At 43.1% G+C, this 18,124-nt stretch overlaps 1 protein-coding gene and 1 non-coding gene across 3 annotated transcripts in view; one reads left to right on the top strand and one right to left on the bottom strand.

The window, feature by feature from the left end:
- LOC122085025 (transformation/transcription domain-associated protein-like) overlaps positions 1-18,124 on the top strand; it is a 104,720-nt gene that overhangs the window by 46,438 nt on the left and 40,158 nt on the right. For both annotated transcript variants that reach the window (XM_042653457.1, XM_042653456.1), the window contains exons 19-21: positions 69-218; positions 9,761-9,982; positions 10,113-10,334. In XM_042653457.1, the coding sequence (XP_042509391.1) occupies positions 69-218; positions 9,761-9,982; positions 10,113-10,334 (594 nt within the window). The remainder of the gene's footprint in view (positions 1-68; positions 219-9,760; positions 9,983-10,112; positions 10,335-18,124) is intronic.
- On the bottom strand, positions 9,599-9,671 carry TRNAC-ACA. The gene has a single exon. It is a non-coding gene; the product is annotated as a tRNA-Cys (tRNA).

Below are 18,124 nucleotides of genomic sequence, written 5' to 3'. Positions count from 1 at the left end.
ATTTTTTTTCAAGGATGTTTCTCATGAAATGCTTTATTCACCCTGATGCATTTTTGGAATTAATGCAGGTGAAGGAAAGCAAATGGCTTGTCAAATGCTTTCTCAATTACTTGCGACATGAGAAAACTGAAGTCAATGTTTTATTTGATATGCTTTCTATTTTTCTAGTCCACACTCGCATTGATTATACTTTCCTGAAGGAATTTTACATCATTGAGGTATGCTGCATTCGGGACCAACTTGATCGATTTTTACTTTAGTTTTAATTCATTTATTATTATTTTTTTTTGGATGAATAAATAATTCATTATCAAGAGAGGAAGAATATACAAGGGGAAAAGGGGGGAAGGGAGGCTTAAGCCAACAAAGAGAATCCAACCCAAGGGGAGTAAACTAAAACAACAAAAACCCAAAACCAACACGGACCAAAAGGAGGGGGGGCTAGCCACAAGCAATCAAGGGGGCCGGGGGAGCTAGGGGTGGGGTTGGGAGGGGAGGGGGGACGAGGGGAGTTAGGTGGGGGGTAGAGGGGAAGGAGGGTGAGGGAAAGGGTTGATAAGGGAGGTGGGGGATGAAGGGGTTGGTGGTTGAGGGTGAAGGGTGATGGGGTGGTGGGTGGGAGGGTGAGGAGGAGGAGGAGGAGGGTGAGGGGATGAAGGGTGAGGGGTGAAGGGGGTGGGGGGGTGGTGGGTGGGGTTTGCTTGATGGTTCCAAGAAGAAATGATGTGGGAGTTTCTGGGGGAGATAGGGATGGGCTGGTTGTGTCTAGTGAGGAGAGCCTGGGCTTTGGAAGCAACATCAAAGGAGATAGCTTTCCAAATCTTATCAGGAGATCGGGATTTGGCAGTCCATTTACGGATGTTGCGCTCCATCCAGAGGTGGTTAATGGTAGCACAAAAGGTCAATTTACCAATAGTATCACAAATGGTCGATCCAGCGTAGGACATGTCAACCCAGATTATTTTTTGTCAAAAGGAAGAATAGGTCTTCTAGCAGGCCAGCATTTGGGAAGGGCAGTTTTCCATATTTGGCAGGAAAGGGGACAAGAGAAGAAGAGATGAGGGATATCGTCTATGCTCGAGGGACATAGGCAGCAGGAAGGATTAGTGGGGATGTTGCAGTGGATGAGGAAGGATTGAGTTGGAAGACAACTGGATAAGCAACGCCAAAGAGTGAAACTTTGGCGGGGGATATGACCTTTAAACCATACCAGTTTATGCCAGGGAACCAGTGGAGATGGGGAACGGATAAAAGACCAAACAGAGGTAGAAGAGAATAACTCATTGGAAGAGGAGAGCCAAATGCAATGGTCTTCTCTGCCTCTGTGCCCAGGAGGGAGAGGGGGGAGGGAGGACCAGAGATCTAGCAATGGAGGGGGAAGGATGGAGGTGACCAGCCCCAGGGAGAAAGAATCGAGGAGACCATAGCCTTTGCATGGAGGCCAGAGGAGTATATGACTCCGGGAGAAACCAGAAGGGCAAGAATTCCCGAAGGATGCCAAAGATCCTTCCATAGATAGGTAGATTGGCCATTCCCAATAGAATAGGAAATGCCAGTAAGAGCCAGGGTTTTATGTTGAAGGATCTTTCCCCAAATCCAAGAGGCATCAGGATTGGAAGGGGTAGTCCAGAGAGTTATGCTTGAGCAAGCTAGAGAGAATCCAGTCAACCCAAATGCTTTTCTGTTTGGAGGCAATCTTTCAGATGAGTTTGAAGACACCCACATAATTGACATCTTTAATTCTTCTAATTCTCAACCCTCCTTTAGATTTCGGGAGGCAAACCTTCTACCAACTGAGAGGCCTAAGGAATTTGGAAGAATCCGAGCCTTTCCAGAGGAAGGAGCAGAGAAGGCTCTCGAAAGACTTGATGACAGAGGAAGGGAGGACAAAGGCACTAGACCAATATAGATATAAGGATTGGAGGACCAAGGTTAATCGACCGGCAAAAGATAGAAGTTTCCCCTTCCAAAGTTGGAGCTTTTTCTTAAGGTGGTCAAGCAGAGGGGCACAATGGTGAGAAGAAAGCCTAGTGGTGATGAGAGGGAGACCCAAATATTTGATAGGCAAGGATCTCAACGGGATACCAGAAATATCAGAAAAAAAGGCTTGAGTCTCGGGAGAGAGACCTGAGAGAAAGATATTAGATTTGAGGAGATTGATTTTGAGCCCCGAAAGGGACTCATAGGAATGCAGGGTGGACATGATATTGGTGATGGATAGGGGATCAGCCTTGGAGAAGATCATAATATCATCTGCAAAAGCCAAATGCGAAAGGAGGAGGGATTTACACTTTGGGATGGGAGTAATAAGATGGAGGTCAGTGGCAGACTGAATGGAACGGGAAAGGATTTCCAAGGATATGGAGAAGAGAAGAGGAGAGAGAGGGCATCCTTGACGGATTCCACCCCCTGAGGGGAAATATCCAGTTGGGCTACCGTTCACAAGGACCGAGAAGCGAGGGGAAGAAATACAAGAGCAAATCCAGTGGACAAAAGAGGCCGGGAAACACATTGGGAGAAGAACGTTGGAAACAAAGTCCCAACTAATCGTGTCAAACGCTTTGTGAATGTCAATCTTAATAAGAGCATCCGGCGAGTGGGACTTGTTGTTAAAGCCACGAACAATCTCATGACAGAGAATAATATTATCCGAAATGCTTCTGCCAGCAATGAAGGCGGATTGGTTTGGGCTAACAAGGGAGTCAATGACTTTTTGGATCCTATTGGCCAGGATTTTAGCAATGAATTTGTAGAGGAGGTTGTAGAGAGAAATGGGCCGAAAATCATTCGTAGAAGCCGCACTCTCCTTTTTGGGGATGAGGCAAAGGAAGGTGTGGTTGATCCCTCCAATCTGGTTAGGGTTATAGAAGAAACTACGCACCTCCAAGATGAGGTCATTACGAATGATATTCCAATAGGCCGAGAAGAAGCCCATACTGAAACCATCAGGGCCAGGGGTCTTGTTAGCCTTATGGGAGAGAGTGGCAGAGAGAATTTCTTCCTCACTGGGAATGGATTGGAGAAAGGGAAGGAGATCATTAGGGACAAACCTATTGATGAGGTTGGACGGGATGGAGGGGGAAGGGAAAGAAGGGGGGTTGAAAAGGCTTTGAAAGTGAGAAACTGCCTTAGACTTGAGATCGGGGGAGATGAGCTCAGTCCCTGAGGAGGAAATGAGCTTGGGGATGGTATTGGCATTGTTCCTAGCTTTGAGAGCAATGGAAATAGGCCGAGTTGGAGTCACCTAGATCAAGCCATTTGACATGGGATTTCTGGCGAAGGAAACTCTCTTCTTGGTCTAGGAGCAAGGTGAGGTTGGATGAAGCAACTTTTTCTTCCTCAGCCAGGATGGGGTTGAGGAGGTCAAGTTGAAGCTTGGATTGGATGGAGAGGAGGATTTCCTGGCCCACAGAGACCTGGGACGAGATATTCCCAAAGGTGGAGTTCCAAAGCTTTAAGGTGGATTTAACTTTCTTAAGCTTCTTGGCAAAAGCTAGGAGGGGGGATAAGGAACGGGGGGTGGGGATATTCTAGGCACATTGGACCAGAAGTTGGAAATCAAGGTGGGAGGCCCATATGTCTAAGAATTTGAAAGGTTTGGGACCAAAGGATCGAAAGGGAAGAACATGGATAGAAATGGGGCTATAGTCAGAGATCCCGGGAAGACCAAAGCAGGAATGAGATGAGGGGAAAGCATCTAACCATGCTTTATTAACTAGAGTCCTGTTGAGCTTACAAGCCACTCTGTTAGTGCCGGCTTTTGTATGCCAAGTGAGTTTGACACCCGAACATCTGAGGTCAGTGAGGTTGAGATCACAATGCAGGCATTGAAAGAATCAACACCCTGAGAATCAATGGGGTTTCCCCCGTGTTTTTCATGATTGTACCGGATAACATTGAAATCTCCAGCAATACCCCAGGGCCTGGAACCCACGGAAGGGGCAAGGGAAATTAGGTCCGACCATAGGGGGAGCCTGAGGGAAGCTCTATTATGAGCATAGACAATGGAGAGAAAGTAGAAGGGGCAGAGTTATGAGAAATGGAGATATGGGTGACGGGCAGAGGAGAAAAGGCAAGAGATGGATAAGAAAGAAGGGTCCCAAAGGATCCAAATCCTGCTGTTAGGACTGTGGAGATAATTGGAATTGAAGGACCATGAGGGGGCAATCGAAGAGGCAATCCTAGAGACATTGGCCTCTAAGATGGGTTTCGAGAAGACAACAGAGGTTGGACTTTGAGGAGCGCAGACGGGATCTGATTTTGGCTTGTTTAGCTAAGGAATTGAGGCCTCAGACGTTCCAATGGTCCAAGGAATCATTTAGAACTAGGGGAGGTGGGCAACAATCGCTTGGACAAGCTTCAGGGGGTGTTTGGGATGATGGGGCCAATGGAGGAAGGGGGCCGACGGTTGTATCCAATGACAGGGGAAGCTAAGGTGTTATAAGTGGTTTTGGCTGAAGATGTGGAGGTTTTTTTGGTGTTCTTTTTTTGGGTAGTGTTGAGGGTGGAGGTCAGGCTGGAGGTTTTGTGGGAGGAGGTGGATTGGCGTACAGGAGGAGCCAAAGCCAAAGGGCTAGCTAGCATTGTTTGAGAAGAACAAGGTAGGGTAGTAGCATCCAATTCACAGGGAATTCCTTCAGTATCATCAGTAATGAATTGTTGATGAAGCTTTCCTGGGGGCTCTGACGAGAGCATGTATTACCAAGTTGTGGCTCTGGGGAGCAGGGAGGGGAGACTTGATTCTTCCGAGAGGATGAGACCGAGTGTAGAAGCAAAGCGGAGACAACAACTTTTCCAATGTGGGCCAATGGATTATAGAATTCCGAAGGCCTGTTGCAGATAGAGGAAGGGCCTTCTGAGGCCAACCGAGGAGAGGAACATGCTTGTGTGATGAAGGAGAGGGTCATGGGGCCTTCTGAGGCCAAGGGGGTCAGAGGGACCACCCACGATAAGAGTATCCGAGGCGGGGAGGCATCCAGCAGGATTGGAGACATGGGCAACATCGGCAGCGGAGACTTGGGCAGTAGCAGAGTCAGTTGCGGGAGCAAAGACTTGGACAACAATGGAAACTTGGGCAGATGCAGAGTCATGGGTGGCAGCAGAGACTTGGACGGCAACGACCGAGGAGGAGCTAGCAGTTGCGGTGGAGACGGTGAAGGCACTTGCAGTCAAAGGGTGAGACAGGGTAGGCGCGATGTCGTGACCAACAGAAAAACCAAGAGTTCCAGAGATGGGTGAAGGAGAAAGGGGAGTTGGGTTAGAAGGAAAAGAGATTGGTGGGGCAAGGTTTTTAAAAGGATGGATCGGGTTATATAAATTTCCTGGGTAAAGGGGATGGTCCATCGGGTATTTGGAGAATTGATTAAGTAGATGAACCGGAAGAAACTGGTTCAGGGGAATGAACGGTGGTTCAGAGGCGGTTTGGTTTAGAAATTTGGAATAAGACGGAGTAGAGGACTTGGAATGGGGGTTTGAGTTCGAAAGTTGATTTAACTCATAGGGCTCAACGACAATAGGGCTCAGCATTAGAGGCGGCAACGGGGTATGGCTAATGGGAAGGGGATCGGAGGTTGGAGTAGTACCAGCCTGGCTAAGAGGAGTGGAAAATTTCGAAAATGGAAGAACCAAGGGATTAATAGGAGCATGCAGGGTTGAGAGGTCGCCATCAAAAGCCAAATCCAAATCCAGATCCAGGTCAGCCCTCTTAAGAATCGAGAAGGGGTTGGGACCAGCAGATAAAGTGATCGATGAAGGACCAGAGGTCACATCGGTGCCTTCTTTCGCCCGAAGGGTCACCGGATCAGAATCTGACGTAGGGGGAATCCAGTTTCTTTTTTTTTTATAATTTTTTTTTGAGGTGTGAAGCTTGAAGGCACCGTTCTGAGAGAGATCGATGGTCAGCGAACTTCCGGAGGTGGTAGCTTGGACAATAGAGGCGACTTGCATAGTGGGATGCTTTTCACAAAGAGATGTTTTGTGCCCGAAGCACTTGTAGAATGAGCAAGAAGGGGGAACCCAGTCATATTGGACCTCCTAAGTGATGAATGACCATTAGCATCCCGAATGGAGATGGAGTTGGGGAGAATTTGATCGGCTTGAACTTCAATGCAGATTCTCGCGAACGATAGTCTGTCCATCACTTTGGTTTGCCTGTCTGAGTACATTGGTTTGCTGATTAGGGAACCAACAACACTGAGCCCATCGATACACCAGAAGTGGAGGGGGAGGTTAGGGAAGGCCACCCTAATGGGATAGAGGTAGGTTCGGTTCTGTTGAAGGAGGTAAGCACATCCCATTGCCGAAGGGAGATCGGATTCTTCCCAATGTACCAAGGACCTCCATCAATGGCCACTGCCTTGTCAGAGTCAGCGTAAAAGTTAAAAATAAACGTCCCATTGTCAAGCATATACATGGATAAGGAGCAAACTGGTTTCCATTGTTTCAGAAGTGAAGATTTGATGATGGAGAAGGGGGGGGGGGGCGACTTCCTAGGAAGGTCCCAACAACACAATTCTTCCATTTAGAAATCTCCGAGTCCAGAAAGCCAGGCGGGCACAGTCCAATGGGAGAGGAGTTCAGGGTAGCCCGCTTTTAATATAGTTATTTCATCTTCTAAGATTTCTACTTTCTTAGTTAATATCTTATCTTGTAGTTTTACTATTTTTTCATCTACTTTTGGGATAACTTCCGACTTATCTAAACAATTCCTGCATCTTTCTTCAAAACATTTTTCACACTGATATCTTACTGTTATCCATGGATATCCTTGACATTTCTTACATGCTTTATCATGTGATCCTGATCCATTTTTCCATCGATGATTATCTTCTAAACATGTATTTGTTAAGACACAAATATTTTCTTCTAAATATTGTTGCATAACACTTGGTATTTCTTCTTCATCATCTCTATCTTCAATGTTTGGATTATATATCTCTATAGACACAATGCTGTATATTGATTCTGTATCGCTTAAATCATCTTCAACATCTATCAAGCAGCATTTAGAATCTTGTACTACTAAAGATCGTTTTGTATCTTCATTTATCCTTCTTGGACACTTTGATGCTAGATGGTCATCTCTGTCACATATAAAACATCTTAATTTTCTTTTATAAATTCTATCTGGATCATACATCCTTGCATGATGATCTTTATTTAAAAATGGTCTTCTTGCATCAGATCTTCTAAGAAAATATCTCTTCTGGGGTCTTCTATAACTACTTCTTTTCTGGTATCTAGGCCTATACTGAGGTCTCTGTGTTCTAGATTTTATATTTTGTTTTCTTCGATAAATATCTTTTCCTTCTCTTCCATATATTTGGGGTACGTAAATATCTTTACAGAAATTGTACTGTTCTTTTTGAAATTGTTGTTGAATTTGTATGGTTATACATTTTTCTTTTAAACATTTTATAATATGTTGTATTCTAATTCCAATATTATCGTTTTCTGGTATATCATTTATAGGATGCCATTTCTGTCTTATTTCTTCTCCTAGTTGTCCAGGTAATTTTTGAAATAATTTATCTTTTACTGATTGTGTAAAATAATTTCCACTTATACTTGCAAAATAATAATATTCTTTTAAAAAACTTTTTGCATATCTATAATCTGTTAAGACTAGTCTTTCAAGTTGTGCTAAGGCTTCTGTTTGTTGTTCTATTCTGGAACTATTTGGATCACGTCCTGTTGCTAACATATGTATTTTATTAACAAAATTATATGGATTTGGGCCAAATATTTTTAATGCTCTAAGTTCTTCTGGATATTCTACTTTATATCTTTCCCAATTTGCTTTCATGGATTCTCCTAAAAATGTTTCTAAGTATTGATATAATTCATCTGTATCTAATTGTTCTTTAAACTGTAAACAATCATTTATAACTTTACTTTTCCAGATATCAAGTACTGAATCTAACTTCTGAGGATCATGATATCCTATATTTAATATTTTCCCTGATTCTTTTTTATCTGCAAAGGTTACTGGTTCTTCTATTGGTAATCTTTTTCCTCGTGGTTTATAATATTTGAAATCATCTTTTGGTTGTTCTAACTCTGTTGGTTCTAATTTCCATCTTGGTCTATTTCCCCAAGCCATGTTTGGGTTATTAGGACCATAAGGTCTTGTATTATCATAGGTTACATCATTCATTGCTTCAATATTTTGTAATTCTTCTATATCGGATTCTAAGCTTAATTCTTCTATATCATTATTTAGTTCCTCATTAATTAGTAATTTTGGATTTATTTCACTTATTTCACTGATCTCACTTATTTCATCAGTAGTACTTATTCTTTTTATAATAAATCTGTCACCTCTATCAATTAATTCTTCTTCCTCAGTTATAATTTTTGATTCTATTGCTAAATTTTCTAATCTTATCTTATCTTCTTTTGAAAGTTCAACACCTAGTTTTCTTTTAAATAATAATGTACTAATTAAACTATATTTATCATGTTGTTTTAATATTTTTATTTCTTCCTGTGTTATTGTTCTATCTTCCATTATATTGTTCTTCTAATTCCAGGCCCGTATGGTAGATCCCAGAAGGTTATATGCACATAATAGTTTTTTAAAAGACACCAGTTTATTCTCAGGATATCAAGAAGTTACTTTATCAGTTTCAAATGATGAAGTAGAAACCATAGATGTAATAAGCCAAGAATCAATAAGACAACTCTTATTAACAAATAAAAGATATTTTCACTTAGGATTATTTATAATAGGAATAAAAGGTTTTGCTAGAAAGAAAGTAGGAACAAAAGTTCTTATCTGTATAATAGATGAAAGATGGGATCTTAAATCCCAATTAAGACAAGCTCTAATAGCCATGACAGAAGTAGATTTATCAAATAATAAATCTTTATACTATGTGGCACCAGATTTTCAGCTTAAAATAAAAGAATTACCAAAATATATAAAAATAAAAGTCATGACAAAAGGATATAACTCATTTAAAGGAGATAACTTAATGTTATGTATCGGGTTAATAGGAAAAATAACAAATAACTCTACAACAAATTATAAGGTATCCATAGAAGAAGTTATTGAAGGAATAGGATCAAAATATAGTAAATTATTAAAACCTCCAGAAATCGATCCAATAATATTAGCAGGCCAAGAATGGAATCTAAACAGAATAACAGAGGATACAGAATCAAATACAGTTTATATACCTAGAGATAGTTTAATATATCAAGATAGTAATAATAATTATAGATTAAGATTTTTAGATTATGAAACAAAACCAGGAGCTAAAAGCAGTACAAATGATACTATATAAAGGGTATGGTCGGCGGTGGATGGGATGGCGGAAGAGGGAGCAGGATTGGAGGGGGGAGAGCTGGAGACAACCGAAACCCAGGAGTGGTTCTCAGGGAAGGAAGGGTCAGAGTAGAGGGGCTGAGGAGAGAGAGCCGTAGGAGAGGAGGAAGGTAGTATGCCATTGGAGAGGGGGCAAGGAATATCAGAGGTAAAGAGGGGGTTACCGGCGGTAGGGGCTGCTGGAGAAGGAAGGGGCATTTGGTTGCAGTGGTCACGACATAAAAAAAAAACCGGTTTTTCAGACAAAACACAATGAGGTAATGGTGTAAACGACTCTGCTGGGGATCGAACCCAGAATCTCTGGTTCTGTAGACCAGCGCCTTATCCATTGGGCAACAGAGTTGTAGTCAAGGACGTCTTTTCAGATTTTGTTTTATCATGCAGATTCATGTGTTTGCTTGTAATGATTTTTCTCATTGTTCTTTTTGTCAGGTTGCTGAAGGCTATCCTCCAACTATGAAGAAAACCCTTCTAGTGTATTTCTTGGAACTTTTCCAATCCAAAGAACTCGGCCATGATCATCTGGTTGTTGCTATGCAAATGCTTATTCTTCCAATGCTTGCTCATGCTTTTCAGAATGGCCAAAGTTGGGAGGTTGTAGACCCTACTATTATTAAGACAATTGTTGATAAGCTTCTTGATCCCCCGGAAGAGGTGTTTTCTTCAGCATTTGCCAATTGTTCTATTTATTTCAGCCATCTTTCAACCTAGCTTTTCTTTAGCATTTTCAGATATCCAGATCCTATACATCCTACAGTTATAATAAAATATGCATCACTTGTAGGTTAGTGCTGAGTATGATGAACCTTTGAGAATAGAACTTCTGCAGCTCGCTACATTGCTTCTTAAATATCTACAAAATGACCTTGTTCATCATCGAAAGGAACTCATCAAATTTGGTTGGAATCATCTCAAGCGAGAAGAGAGCGCCAGCAAGCAATGGGCTTTTGTCAATGTTTGCCATTTCTTGGAGGCCTATCAGGCTCCAGAGAAAATTATACTCCAGGTACCTTTTTAAAGATTTTGCGTGCGTTGTTTGTCAGTATGCAGCTCAATCCTTTCATTTTTTTTTACTTTTGTTTATTTTGACCATGGGGCACCATGTACATTTTTAGTATTGTAAATTAGACAATTTAGTGAGTGAGGGAAGGAGACACCCCAAAATGATCGCTTTGTTGTTGTTACTTTATCATCAATAAGAAAGGAACAACTGATGCTTCAGGGAATCAGATGATCTAGTTCTTGGAATTTTTGTTGATTCTTCTCTGGTGCCCACATTGAGATACCCATGGGTTCACAGAAATAATCATTGAAAAGAGGATATTCCTTTGTGGTATACAATGCATGGTTTTATTTTATGTCCTTGTTTATTTACTTCTAATATTCTTGTTTTTGGAGTATGGGACTATTTTTCGTAATTTCAGAAAAGGGTCCTTGGAACAGGTCCAAATATGGGTGTGGGCATTTTTTATGTATTTTAGGTTTAGTTGGGTTATTATGTCATGTGTACTACCATGAGTCAATCTTAGATATGGTTTGTCCGGGCCACTGACAACGGTATAATTGTCTTTTGAGTTCTGTGATGATATGATTAGTTGGGCTCTACACCACTAAAGACCAAGCTTTATGTATTGTTTTTTATTGTGTCCTCTTCATTACTCAAACCTGGATTCTCAATCTTTTCATTCTCAGACCTACCACCCCAAAACCAGTACATGGGCAAGAGATAACCCTCCAAACTGATGCAGTTGCATAGCTGAACTGGCTTGACTCAGTCTGGAAACACAGACCATGGCGAACCAGGTCCAAACCATGGTTATGGTCTACTAGGGATATTTAGGGTATTTGTATGGGTTAATTTGTAATTTGGATCTACTTTTTTTCAATGCTTGTTAGCCAGAAGCGCAGGAGTTGGAATGAGTTAAAGTTGTTTCCAGTATCAGCATATGATTAGGTGTTCGGAAGTTTGAGTCTTTTCTCTTTACGTACATGCATTTAACCAACGGTTAAGCAGAATTGAATGAAATTTTTATTCTGGTTTGTGTTTTCTGCGGAAGTGTGAAACCAAGTCCGATTGCTGGCTTCTTCCCTAATGTACTGGCTTGAAGACTCAAAACAGTAGCCAAATAACAAGATCTTTCTGCTTCCTCTAGTCAATCGTTCTCGGCTTCCTCTCTCCCATTGGCGGCCTCTGTGATGCCCCCTCTCCTTCCCCTGTCCTCATCCCCCCTTTTTCTTGTAGGTTGTCCTTCCATGACTCCTTGCCGTGGCTGATGGGTCTTCCTTCCAAGGCCATGTCGTGTCTTCGCTAGCACCGCCGCTCATCTCCCCCTGCCGAGAATCTTTTTGGCAGGGCTTTGCCACGTCGCTTCTAGCTTCTTCACCTCGTCGCTTCTCTTCTTTTGCCAATGGTCCAATCCGACAAGGCCTCCACTCGCCATCCCCAACATTTCTTTTCTGCCAACTGCCTTCCCCTATTGAGGTCCCTTTCTGGCAGGGCCCTTACGTCGATTGCTCCTCCGCACCCTCTGGTGCATTGCTTGTTCACCCTCCTACTGCCCCTGCTGTGACTCCCTTGCTTAAGAGACATGCCGGTCCTCTCCTACATCCAGTGGTCTTATCTCGTCCACTGCTATTGATCCCTCCCCTGGAGTAGCTCCCCTACGGTAGGGCCTTGCCACGTCTTCTCCAACCGCCACTGCTACTTCCACCATGCTTCACAGCCTAGACTTATGTCACCCTGCTCCCCTGAGCCCTCAATTGGCCCTTGCCGCGAAGCAATCATGTACCTCTTCCTCTGTTGCTCTGACAAGGTCTAAGAAAGCCAAAGCTTTGAAAAAACCCAGCTCAGTCTTGGCCAATCCCTTCCTGGGATCCTCCCTCAAGTCCATCCTCCACTCAGAAACCTCTGGTTCCCAAAAGCCTAAATCCAAAACTTCTCTCCCCCATCCCCCCTTATCCCAGCTGCATGCCACTAATTCCTTCCTCGGTCCCCCGCTATTTTGGAATATCGTAAGTGGTGAAGCAAATCTGCCTCTCGTCCCTCCCCCACCCCTGCCTCCCTGAGGCCACCTTGCACCCCTCCCCCCCTCTATGAATTGTTGGTCCATTTGGAATGTTCGGGGGCTTAACTCGCTGGCTAAGCACGCTGAAATTCAAACCTGCCTTAAGGATTCTCGAGCCATCCTTTGCTGCCTCCTTGAGACCAGAGTCTCCGAAGTTGATGCCCCCGCATTGCCTCCTCCATTGCCCCCCTCGTGGTCTTTCCTCTCCAGCTATTCCTCTTGTCCCAACGGACGCATTTGGATCCTCTGGAACCCTTCCAAAATCCATTTCTCTTCTCAACTTTTCCACCTCTCTATATCCCACCCCAATGGAGGCCGTCCCTCCTTTTTCTCCATCATTTATGGCCTCAATCGCGCCCCTAATACATCCTCCCTTTGGGACAACCTCCGCTCCCTCACCCCTGGGGTGAACTCCTCCCCCTGGGGTTGGGTTGGAGATTCTAATGTGGTTCGCTATAGCCACGAGAAGCTCGGCAGCTCGCCTATCAATCAAAACTCGGTCAACTCCTTCAATTCCTGTCTCAAGGATAGTCTTGGATGACCTAAGATGGTCTGGCCTCAAACTTTCTTGGCACAATAGGAGATCCGACCCCAATCGCATTGCTTGCAAGATGGACAGGGTTGTGGTCAATGATGGTGGCTCTCCTGTTTCCCTCCTCCCACGCATCTTTTGACACTCCTCAATTTCTAATCACAGTCCCATCTCTCTCTTCGTCCAACCCTATGTCTCCTTTGGTCCCAAGCCCTTTAAATTCTTTGAAATGTGCACCTCCCACTCAAGATCCTTCCTGTTTTCCACTTTGCCTAACTCAAGCCTATCTACTCCTTCACTTCCCCCCTAATCGCTTTTGCCCCGTAAGCTGAGAAACGTGAAGTCTGACCTCAAAGCTTGGAATCCCTCCGCTTTCCGGATCATCTTGTCTTGTGTCTTCTCCTGCAAGGACAAGCTTTCCCTTACCCAATCCCTCGTTCAGTCAGACCTCCATAACCCTTTCCTTGCTCTTGAGAAGAAATCCCTCTCGTCTGAGCTTTCCTCCTTGCTCGACAAAGAAGAGAGCTTCCTCAAGCAAAAATCCAGCATTAAATGGCTAGAACTTGGGATTCCAACTCTGCATTCTTTCACAAATCCTTTAAAGCCAAAACCAACCTCAACTCCATCCCCCTCAATTTTAATGGAACCATCCTCCTCAACCTTGATGACATCAAGGCTGAGGCTGTCCCATATTTCAAATCCATTTTCTGACTGCCCTCCTCCCCCTTCCCTCTCCCTACCCCCTCAATAAATCTGTTCCCCCTGATCTCATCCCCCTTCTTAGTGCCATCCTGTTTGACGCTAAGATCCGCACCACATTCACTCCCACAAACCCAATTAAGCTCCTGGACCTGATGGGTTTAGCATGGGCTTTTTCACCTCTTGCTGGGATATCATTGAGCTTGACCTCATTTCCACTATCAAAAGCTTCTTCCTCAACCCCTCTTAGATTCATGGAATTAGCCATATTTTCCTCTGTGTCATTCCCAAGAAAGATGGGGTTTCCTGCCTGTCTGAGTTCAGACCCATCTCCTTGTGCAATCTTCTCTATAAATTTATTGCCAAGGTCTTGGCCACTTGTATTTATGGAGTGATTGATTCCCTTGTTAGCCCCAATCAGTCTTCTTTCATCTGCGGCAGGAGCATTACGGATAACATCATCCTCTGTCATGAGATTGTCTGGGGCTTTGACTGTAAATTTCACTCCCCCTCCGCCCTCCTTAAGATTGTCATTCATAAAGCCTTTGACTCCATTCACTGGGATTTTATCTTCCATGTCCTCCTTTCCCCCTCGCCTTCGTGGGTTGGATCTATGCCTGCATCTCTTCCCCTTCTCTCTCTGTCCTTGTTAACAGCTCCTCAGTCGGCCACTTTGCGGTGGGGATCAGATAAGGATGCCCCCTTTCCCTCCTTCTGTTCTCCCTGGCTCTTGAGGTCCTCTCCAGATCCCTCCAATAAAAAACTGTTGATCTTCTCATCTCCCCCATCCCCAAATGCAAATCTATCATCCTCACCCATCTGGCTTTTGCTGACGACCTTATGATCTTCTTTAGAGCCGATCCTCGTTCCATTGAGTCCATCCTCTCCTCCCTCAGCCTCTTTGGGTCCATCTCGGGCCTCCGCATAGTTGCCACATCGCCAAGGTGAACCAAGGCGGTGGAGGGTTGTCTAAGCGCTTAGGCAAGAAGGCTATTGCCTTAAGGCAAACAAGGCAACCAAGTGTTATTTTTTATTTTCCCTATTTTGTAACATTATTTAGTAAGCTATATATACCTTGTATTATAAAAAATCAAGATTAAGCAATATCAAGTCATTAAAAATCAACATTTAGCCATATTAAATCATAATATATTAACATTAAGTTGTATTAAGTTATAAAAAATCAACATTTAGAGAAATGCTCTTATTCTATAATAAGTTTGACTGGTCAAATGATTTTATTTTTACATGAGACTTTTTGTATTAGTTATAACATAAAACCATCTTTCTAACAAGTTTAAAATTACTTAAATCTGAGTTGTAATGACAAAATTATGCTCCAGTCAAACTTATTTTTAAGTCCGCGAATGCTGTTAAAATTGCCTAAATGAAAATAATTTTATAGATATCAAAACAAAAGATTATTTTACCGAACTTTTGATTTTTAACAATGTTTTAACATGATAGAATTTATAAAATTTTCATAATTGAGAAAAACCCCAGCATTTAAAAGTTGAAAATCGCCCCTATAACCAAAATCTAATTTTTGTTCTTGGACTGGTGGGTTGACTTTTTATCATTTTAGAATTTGATATTTAAACTATTTTTATTGGATTCAAATAGAGGGTATTTGCTTATTTATGAATAATATCTTAAGTAAATGATATTTGGCATAAATAAATGTCAAAATACAAAGCGACATGCAATGCAGCTAGGCGACTATCGCCTAGGCCCCAGGCAAACCGCCTGGACGCCTAGTCGTCGTCGCCACCTAGGCGACGCTTTGACAACTATGGGCCTCCGCATCAACCTCCTCAAATCCAACATCTTCCTCACTGGTGTCTCTGCTGGCACAAAGGCTTGCCTTCTCCTCACTGGTTTCTCCCTCGGTTCCTTTCTGGTCAAATATCTCGGCCTCCCTCTCATTTCCTCTAGGCTAGGGGTGTCAATTGGTCGGTTTGGTTTCGGTCAGGTTGAATCGGTTTCGGTCTAGGAATGAGGGAGACCCAAACCAATCTGTTAGGGAACTTCGATTTTCGGTCGGTTTCGGTTTTGGTCTGGTCTGGTTTGGTTTTGGTTTATTTTGGTTTTTCAATATCAGGTTGATACTGGTTTAGATCGGTTTATTATTGGGCTTGAACCATAATGAAATCTTACGGTCACAACTTATACAAGATATGGCAAAAAAAAAAAAAAAAAACACTTTAAATTTATGATTAAATCATGGTTTATTATTGTAAGGGAACTAATATTGAAACCAATGGATAACAAATTACTAAGAAGATAACTAATATTGAAATCGCAAAATGAACCCTATTATCCCCAATCATTCCTTTAACTATCCAACTAGTTTTTATAGTGAACAAGGAAACCAATGGAAGCATTATTACAATTTACAAATTTCTCTATTCATAACCTAATATTCAATGATTTGTACCAATTCCCCTTACAATAAATTTTTTTCTCGCTAATTTTTGTGAAAAATGGATAGCAATTCACCAATTTATAATCTCATAATCATTTATTTTTTTTATCGATTTCATTCGGTTTGGTTATTGGTCGGTTCGGTTTGGATCGGTTTTCAGTCGATCCTAACATACCTCAGTCCAAAACCAATCCAATATGGATCGGTTTGGTTCGGTTCGGGTTTTATTGGTTTGGGCTAGGTTTTGACACCCCTAATTTAGGCTGATTGCCCACCATTGGACCCCTATGCTAACATTCGCAAGCGGCTTCAGTTGTGGAAGGGCAAGCTCCTCTCTTACGCTGGTAGATTGGACTTTGGAGCTTATCAGATCTGTCCTCCAATCTTCCATCTGTCCTCTAATCTTCCTACATCTACTGGGCAGGTGTCGTTGCTTTCCCCAAGGTGACCATCAAAGCCATTGAGTCCCTCTTTTGCTCCTTTCTTTGGAAGGGTGAGGAAGCTTCCAAATCCCTCCACCCCATCAAGTGGTCCTCTATTTGTCTCCACAAATTTGAGGGTGGTCTTGGCCTTAGAAGGATCAAGGACGTCAACACCGCGGGCATTCTCAAGCTTATCTGGAAGATAGACTCCAAGCAACCCGGTATTTGTGTATCTTGGGTTTACTCTTCTCCCCTTAGTAAGGACTCCCTCTGGACTGCCCCTCCCTCCAACAATACCTCCTGGGTTTGGCGGAAAATTCTCCAGGCTAGGCCTCTTGCCATGTAGTCTATCTTTGGAAAAATTGGCAATGGCCATTCCACCTCTCTCTGGCTTGACAACTGGCACTTGTTGGGCATCCTCCTCCACCAGGTGTGGCATAGGTCGGTTTACTCCTCTGGCATGCCTAAAGATTCCTCGATTTCCACCATCATTACCAAAGCTAATAGGGTTTTTCCCTCCACTCCCAACACGTTGCTTCCCTTTTGGTCCTCCCTTCTCCCCTCCTTCCTAGGGATGATCGGGTTATTTGGACTCCCTCCCCCACCGGAGCCTTCTCTTCTCTCTCTGCTTGGCACCTTGTCTACGCCCCTAGTACTGTTTGTTCTTGGCGCCCACCTGGTTCAAATCCCACATCCCCAGACACAGTTTCACTGTCTGGAGGGCCTTGTTCAATTGCCCCCCACTCAAGCTTTCCTTATCCACCGCGACATCCTTGTTTTCCCCTCTTGTTGCCTCTGTTGGAATGGCCTTGAAAACACCAACCACCTCTTCTTTGATTGCCCCTTCTCTTCTAACTGGAAAAAAGTCCTTGCCTTTTGTTGGCCCTCCACCAGATTGCCCCTTCCCCTCTCCCGTGAGTGGATTTGGATTAACATGACCTTTGCTGAGAAAACTATTTGTGACACCGCCTGGAGGCTCACTTTTGCAGCCACCGTTTCCCACATCTGGATGGAGTGAAATCTCCGTTGATGGACTTCCAACTCCAGGTCTTTAGACAAGATTTTGAAAGTCATCTTCTTTGAGATCTCCTCCAAGCTCGCTTCCTTGCTGCGTTCTCCAGTCGCCAGTACCCCTAGGAACATAAGCAGTCTCTTCCTAGAATCTCCGCTCCCCCCTCATCTCCCACTTCTGGGATGCAGTTTTTCTTTGTTTGGTTTCTCTCCTTGCCCTTCGGTGTTGTATATTCTTCCCCCCTTTTTTTTCTCCATCCTTGGTAATGAATTTCTCCACCCAAAAGAAAAAAGGATCTTTCAATCAAAGAATAGTTCAAATCAGGTAATATGGGTGATTCCTAACAGCAGTAGGAATGGGTGTAAAACAGTAATTTAATCACAGAAATTAGTGTTCGAGGTTGAAGAAGGATTGCTGATTTCAGACATGAAAATAACATATAAGCAGTAGATTTTAGGATCAGCAAATCAGAATCAGATTCAGGTTAGAAAACAGCGTTTTACTAGACAGAGGGTAAAACAGAGATTTCACTCCAGTAGCCAATCGGCTGGTCAAAATTGGATGAAATTTAAATCGAGTTCTCAAGTTAGGATTCTTAAGACTTGGTCCAAATTTTAGCCAGATCTGCTGGCTGGTTTATT

This window comes from Macadamia integrifolia, chromosome 7 (assembly GCF_013358625.1).
Source record: "Macadamia integrifolia cultivar HAES 741 chromosome 7, SCU_Mint_v3, whole genome shotgun sequence".
In the NCBI taxonomy this organism is placed as follows: Eukaryota; Viridiplantae; Streptophyta; class Magnoliopsida; order Proteales; family Proteaceae; genus Macadamia; species Macadamia integrifolia.
The sequence above is the reverse complement of the archived record's forward strand: the minus strand, read 5'-3'. Positions and strand labels throughout refer to the sequence as shown.